The sequence below is a fragment of the Trachurus japonicus genome, chromosome 17 (assembly GCF_045865225.1).
Source record: "Trachurus japonicus isolate A0001 chromosome 17, Traja_1.0".
In the NCBI taxonomy this organism is placed as follows: Eukaryota; Metazoa; Chordata; class Actinopteri; order Carangiformes; family Carangidae; genus Trachurus; species Trachurus japonicus.
In genome coordinates, this window is record NC_140923.1 from 5,961,727 (window position 1) to 5,969,048 (window position 7,322).

General features: G+C 42.2%; 1 protein-coding gene across 2 annotated transcripts; it reads left to right on the top strand.

Annotated features, from left to right (window-relative positions):
- The first annotated feature begins 3,389 nt into the window (after positions 1–3,389).
- LOC146969874 (tripartite motif-containing protein 16-like) lies at positions 3,390–5,249 on the top strand. Of its 2 annotated transcripts, XM_085805408.1 has the most exons (2): positions 3,390–3,885; positions 4,471–5,249. In XM_085805408.1, exons 1-2 carry the CDS (start codon positions 3,390–3,392, stop codon positions 5,052–5,054), a joined length of 1,080 nt encoding a protein of 359 aa, XP_085661534.1. In that variant the 3' UTR covers positions 5,055–5,249. The 2 variants fall into 2 exon arrangements, with proteins under 2 accessions (XP_085661534.1, XP_085661533.1); XM_085805407.1 differs by having other exon boundaries at positions 3,390–5,249.
- Positions 5,250–7,322: the final 2,073 nt, after the last annotated feature.

The following is a 7,322-nucleotide window of genomic DNA, read 5'->3' on the forward strand; positions in this document are numbered from 1 at the left end:
TATTAGAAATTCTTCTTTAAAGTTTAATTAAACGCAGAAAATGTTGTTTTTATTTTATTTATCAGAAAATGTTCATAGGAAAATGATGAATTTATGTAGTTTGTGTTTGATTAATGTGACTATACCCGACTCTTTTTATAAAGCAACTAATCATGTATGTGTGACATTTTTGATAGTGATCTGCTTTGATGTTAAAGCAGAAGTAAGTGATATATTTGTGTTAATATAAGTCTTAAATAGTTATATCTTCCGACAGCAATCACTTACATGGAGTGTTTGGACCGAAACACGGGTCTGTCAGTCCCTCTGCTCTGCTCTGAGCCGAGGAGAAAACATTTATCGTATCCTACAGTTTTTATCCAATGAGGAGAGAGAACGGCATGCAGGGCTGTGTGTGCAGCCAAGGGACGCCGTGAATGTGGCGACGTAGAGTAGAGTAGAGTAGAGAATACTTTATTCATCCCGAGGACGGAAATTCATATTAGTGTAGTAGCTCACATGACAATGACACAAAAAAGAAAGAAAGATGGAGCAGGGTCGCCGGATGGAGCAGGGCCGCCGGATGGAGCAGGAGCCGCCGGGTGGAGCAGGAGCCGCCGGGTGGAGCAGGAACCGCCGGATGGAGCAGGAACCGCCGGGTGGAGCAGGGCCGCCGGGTGGAGCAGGAACCGCCGGATGGAGCAGGAACCGCCGGGTGGAGCAGGGCCGCCGGGTGGAGCAGGACCGATGGTGAAGAGGCAGCTGGGTGGATCAGGATCATTGGTGGAGGGGCCAAATCATTTTGCTTATCTGCCCCACTACTATATTCCTCCATCTTGCAGCAAGGAGAGAGGAGCCGTCCACCACCGCTGCTTTCCTGGTCAGTCAAGGTGCCATGAAGTGGATGATCCAGGCCGTCCAGAATTGCCTCCTCCTTCTTCAGTGCTCTAGTGCCTCAGGATGTTTAGTCTGTATCCTAGCAACAACTTCATGGAGAACTTCAGATGGAACTTAAGCAGTTGCCATTAGGTGGGATGTACACAAGTGTTGTTATGATTCGAAAAAATAAAATAAATGTCTACTTTCTGAGTCTTCACCAATATCTCCAGCTCTTCATCACTCTTGTTGGGCAGAGAGTTGATATTTCCAATGATGACTGACCTCAGAAAGGACTGATAGGACATCTCCACCTCCAAGCCTTTAACTTTGCACCAGCAGCAGCACGACAACCACCACAAAAGCACCTCTTCAGGTAATCTGAGGACAGGATGGTGGTGTCCTCCAGATCTGTCCATTTTCAATGAAAGAAGCTCATCTCTGAAGAATCTCCTCTCCCCAGAGAAGCATCCATCAGTAGATAACAAAAAACACAACAAAAATAAAGCAAATGTTGAGTAAAAACTCAAAAACTCAGAGCTACCAGACTTTGCTGCTCCCAGTTGAAGCGCATGTTCCGGAAGACGTAGGGACGAGGACTGTTATGGTGCGTTCAAGGAAACTCGTATTTTTCCGACCGTGAAGTCGTACCAGTTCGATCTGGTACGAGTTCACGGGTCAGAAGTTACGAGTGGCCGTTATAGTGACTTTCACGGGTAAAACAGGTCGGAAAAACACGAGTGGGTTGCCTGAAACGCTACAAAGTCGTAAGTTGTGACTTGAAGCTGTAATTTACGATTTCAAAAGCCTGCCTGGAACGCAGCATTAGCCAAAACGACCGGACCACTTACTTCTGCTTTAATTTGTTCCATTTATTTAAAGGTGTACAGAAATGGCCGTTTGTCCCGTTTGTCGCGCCGAGTTGTCACGAGCTGCGACACGAGTTTACCCGAGTAAGGAAAATTAATTTGATTGGTCGTTTTCGAGCGGGCGGGATATTCAAAGCTTGGGGCGAGCCCGAGCTCCGTGTGTGTGTGCGTGTCTCAGACGTTTGAATGACGGATTACGGATCCAATATCAGTGGCTGGTGAATCGTGTACAGGCTGACGTATAATCCATGCGCCTGCGTTATCCAATGCGGAAAAAAAAACTACACTAAAATACACACTTTCATCCCGGATTTACTCAAAAATAGAATTTTGCACAAAGTTTGGCCTACATCGTCTGAAAGATGAGTTATTACACTAATTTTATGACCCAGAGTGGGCTCAAATTCAATTTTCTTTTCTGTACACCTTTAAACTGGCTTCACTGTAGTGTGTTGATGCTTGTGTCTATGTAAAAATGCACTGACACTAATCAATAAAACTTTTATATTTGCAGTTATGATCATGGTGTAACCTCGTCAGTGTGACGTCTGTTGGGTCATTTGGATCAACTGAAAAGACGTTATTAATCACATGTGGAATTCACAATTACAAGAACTAAACTCTTCGGTTTATTTCTGTAAAAGTATTAAATATTAAAATACAACTTTTACTCATAAAAATGAAAAATAAAGATGTGTTGTCAAACTTGTAAACACACAGTATCAAACTGCTCCTCCTCTTGGAACCAAGTCAAACCTGATCACCTCCCTCTTCTTCCTGTCCCAATGTGCACACTCGATCACACTTACACACTTAGGCACTTGGCGTGCGCGTTCATGGGCTTAGTGTCAGTGCGCAAGTGTGTCCCGTTTCTCCAAGGACTGAAAGTGCAGCGCACTTGATTTGCACTTTACCCACACTTAAGGTAAGACCGCATCCGAGAGGTATTTGGCCAAGTATAAATCCCACAATGCACCACGGTGAAGTCCGCCGTCACCAGGAGCCACAAGCCACGTTTAGGAAATGCGATTTAATTAATCCCAATAAAATGAAATTAACTTTCTATTATATTCATGACTTTTAATGTCATATTTTATATTCATCATGCTCTGTTCATGTTTTTATTTTTTCGTTTTTCTTGTTTGTTTTATTTACTCACGGAGTTGGGCTTACATGTTTATGATCTGAATCTTGCGCATAGAGACACTTTTGGAGTAGATGAAACTGTGATCCAGCAGCACTGTTTATTAAAACAGTTGTTGCTGTGCTGTGTGTGTCGTAGTTGTGCTAGTGTGCGCAATGGCACAGGCTGCACTTGTCAAGTGTGTCCCCATTGCTTTTAAATATCCCCCCACATGCTTGGGCTTACACACTATATGTAAATATACGTTCCGCCGGCAAAATGTCACCAAAGTGTGTGCGTAACCAAGCGCACTGAGCCAAGTGTGGAGGAATGGGACAGTCAGCTGCACCCTGTTCATGTATTTCCTTGTTCCCTCTCCTTCAGATCTACAGTTTGAAGATGGGTGGAACCTACATGTGGTGAAGAGGAGGAGCTGACAGGCCCCGTTCACTGCAGAGACACATGTTGTTTAGATCAGAGCTCAAACTAGTTTGACTTCTGAGCAACAGAAACTCAGACAGTCGTCGTCTGTGAGAGCTGAAATGGCGAAGAAAGGAGTTCATCTGGACCAGGAGACCTTCTCTTGTTCCATCTGTCTGGATCTACTTAAGGATCCAGTGACTATTCCCTGTGGACACAGCTACTGCTTCAGCTGTATTAAAACCCACTGGGATGAAGAGGATGGGAAGGAAATCTACAGCTGTCCTCAGTGTAGGAAGAACTTCACACTAAGACCTGACCTGGTGAAAAACACCATGTTAACAGCTTTAGTGGAGGAGCTGAAGAAGACTGGACTCCAAGCTGCTCCTGCTGATCACTGCTATGCTGGACCTGAAGATGTGGCCTGTGATGTCTGCACTGGGAGAAAACTCAAAGCTGTCAAGTCCTGTTTGACGTGTGTGATCTCTTATTGTGAGAAACATCTGAAGCTTCATTATGAAGCAGCTCCATTAAAGAAACATAAGCTGGTGGATCCCTCCAAGAAGCTCCAGGAGAACATCTGCTCTCGTCACGATGAGGTGATGAAGATGTTCTGCCGCACTGATCAGCAGTGTATTTGTCTTGTCTGCCTTCTGGATGAACATAAAGGCCACGACACAGTCTCAGCTGCAGCAGAAAGGACTGAGAGGCAGAGAGAGCTGGAGCTGAGTCGACAACAAATCCAGCAGAGAATCCAGGACACAGAGAACGATGTGAAGGTGCTTCAACAGGAGGTGGAGGCCATCAATGGCTCTGCTGATAAAGCAGTGGAGGACAGTGAGAAGATCTTCACTCAGCTGATCCGTCTCATGGAGAAAAGAAGCTCTGAGCTGAAGCAGCAGATCAGATCCCAGCAGGAAACTCAAGTGAGTGGAGTCAAAGAGCTTCAGAAGAAGCTGGAGCAGGAGATCACTGAGCTGAAGAGGAAAGACGCTGAGCTGAAGCTGCTGTCACACACAGAGGATCACACCCAGTTTCTACTCAACTACCCCTCACTGTCAGCACTCAGTCCATCTACACACTCATCCAGCATCAATATCCGTCCTCTCAGACACTTTGAGGATGTGACAGCAGCTGTGTCAGAGCTCAGAGATAAACTGCAGGACCTTCTGAGAGACACATGGACAAACATCTCACTGACAGTGACTGAAGTGGATGTTTTACTGTCACCACCAGAGCCCAGGACCAGAGCTGACTTCTTAAGATATTCACAGGAAATCACACTGGATCCAAACACAGCAAACCGATACCTGTTATTATCTGAGGGGGACAGAAAAGTAACAGTGATGAGTAAAGATCAGTCTTATTCTAGTCACCCAGACAGATTCACTACATGTTGTCAGGCCCTGAGTAGAGAGAGTCTGACTGGACGTTGTTACTGGGAGGTGGAGTGGAGAGGAGGAGTTTATGTAGCAGTTGCATACAAGAATATCAGCAAAGCAGGGAGAGAAAGTTTGTATGGACGTAATGACAAATCTTGGGCTTTAAATTATTCCAACAACAGGTTCACATTTTGGTTCAACAACTTCAGGGATCCAGTCTCAGGTCCTCAGTCCTCCAGAGTAGGAGTGTACCTGGATCACAGTGCAGGTATTCTGTCCTTCTACAGCGTCTCTAAAACCATGACTCTCCTCCACAGAGTCCAGACCACATTCACTCAGCCCCTACATGCTGGAATTCGGGTTTGCAATGATAAAGCCACAGCAGAGTTGTGTAAACTCAAATAGACAAAGATCATTGAAGGTGCAGTTGGTTAAAATCTGTATTTTAGTTCATCACTTTCTTTCTTTTTCTTTTTTTTTGGTCTGCATTTTGTCTTCTCACAGTTCAGCACCACCAGAGGTGCGATCTCTTTGAGATTCATGCATATTTGCATCCAAATATTTTTATATTTTGGTGCAGAATGTGGCCATCACCGGCCCTCCCTGGCAGCTTGATTTTCTTTATTTATTTTCTGACATGGGCGAGGGGGGAGTGCAACATTAGTGTGAACGAAGGGGAAGATGGGGTGGGGTGTGTGTGTGTGTTTATCTTTGACTTACATGGGCTATTTGGCATATTTTGTTCTCATTGTGCTAAGAAGAAATCTAGATCACATTTACATTGATGTGTCCATCAGATCAGATGTTACCGTTGTTCAAATCCACTAATAATTAATGAGGAGATTATTTTTTGAGATTCAGGTGAAACAAACTGATTATGTCTACGAGGTGAATCCGTTTACGAAATCACTGAAAAAGAGTGATTTAACAGACACTTATCAAAGTATGTTGATGAAATCACCAGACCTTCCTTTTTCAATGACATTTTTCCCACTGTGGAAACTCAAAACTCTACAATAACATTTAGGCCTACATTGATGTGTTTGTCAAATCAAATAAGGTTTATTATGTTTTATGAATGTGTCATTCTTTTTTAATATGATGTATGTTTCAGGTGAAACAAAGTCATTGTGTGGTGAAACTGTTCATGAAGCACAATAAAGCTGATTTTTGAACACCATGTTTCTACTGTTTTACAATTGGATCTGATTAAACGTTTAGTGGAAAAACAACAAAGAAACCAGACTTCTACCAGGAGTAAACTAAATTCAAAGAATAAAACTGGTACTCTTTTTTTTCTTTTTTCCATCAGATCTATAAGACACCTTCCATCTGCCCCACATTAAGAAGAGAATGACAGGTCAATTCTGGCACCAAAAATAAAAAATTATAATTTTAGTGCAATAGCACTACTGATTAAGTTGTTCATTATCTATATAGATCACTTAAATCACAAAAAATCAATATGAGAAATTAAGAAACACACAAGTTTCCCTTTAAAATTGTATTTTTTCATACTTCAAAATTGCCTTCAATGAACTGTACAGAACATGTAGAAATAAAATCCATTCAAAAACAGGATCAGAACAAATCTGATCAAATACAGTTAATACTGTACAAAAATACAAGAACAGTGTAGAAATATTAGAAATGAAGAAAGTTTAATTTGTGCATCAAAACTGTCTGTCTTACTTACTGTCAGTTTCAGCTTGTGTTTTTTTGTCTCTCTTCAAACCAATTGGCCCAGTTTCCCATCACTTCCACTTCCTTGTCTGAAACAGTTGCAGTCAGGGTTTCGCCTATACAGCACCTTCAGAACACAGGACATTTTAGTAGTGTTATTATTGTTAGCTTCTGATATCATGTAACACACTAACAAATTAAAAAAACTATTATATATTTAAATAATTATGTATGAAGTTCAGTTGAATCAAAATAAAATAAATCAGTCATTGGAGGTCATTAACTTTCAATCAAACTTTTTCATCCCAGAAGCAGCAGGGTTTGCAAAGCTGCTAACACAGCCATAGCCTGTCTCTTGCCACCATGGGCTTCAAAACACAAGCGCTTTAATAAATTAAAACCGAGTTCTGTTTGGCTAACTTGTAGCTAAAGATATAGGTCTAGTGTGTTTATCAGTAGTAATTATCAGTAGTTCAACAAAGAATTTAAAAGGTTTAAAATTCACTTACCCAAAGCAGCAGCCAGTCCAGAAACTGATTGAGGGAAAATGAAAATGCCCGAATGGTGTCGCAGAAAAAACTCCACCCATGGCCACATGTGCCAGTTGCATATCTATCATCTGGGAGAGTGCCTTAATTTCAGAACTGTGCCAGAAGAAAAATTTCCTCCAATTTTGAAGGTATGGCAAAACCAACCTGGTTATGATGTGGACCTCATGTGTTTTGCCATATCGCATTTGCCAGTTACATCACCTGTGGCTCAAAAGTATTATTCTATTATCTGTGCCAGGTGCTTCTATTACAAAAGTGCCCCAGAAGAGATATTCCCTCCAATATGGCAAAGCTGTAGTGTTTAGGATGTGGCCCTCCTGTGTTTTGCCATATCACATTTGCCAGTCTACCATGCGGCCCAAAAGAATATTCTATTATCTGGGCCAAGTGCCTCAATTAAATAGTTAATAGTTAAAGCAGAAGTAAGCTGAATATTTGT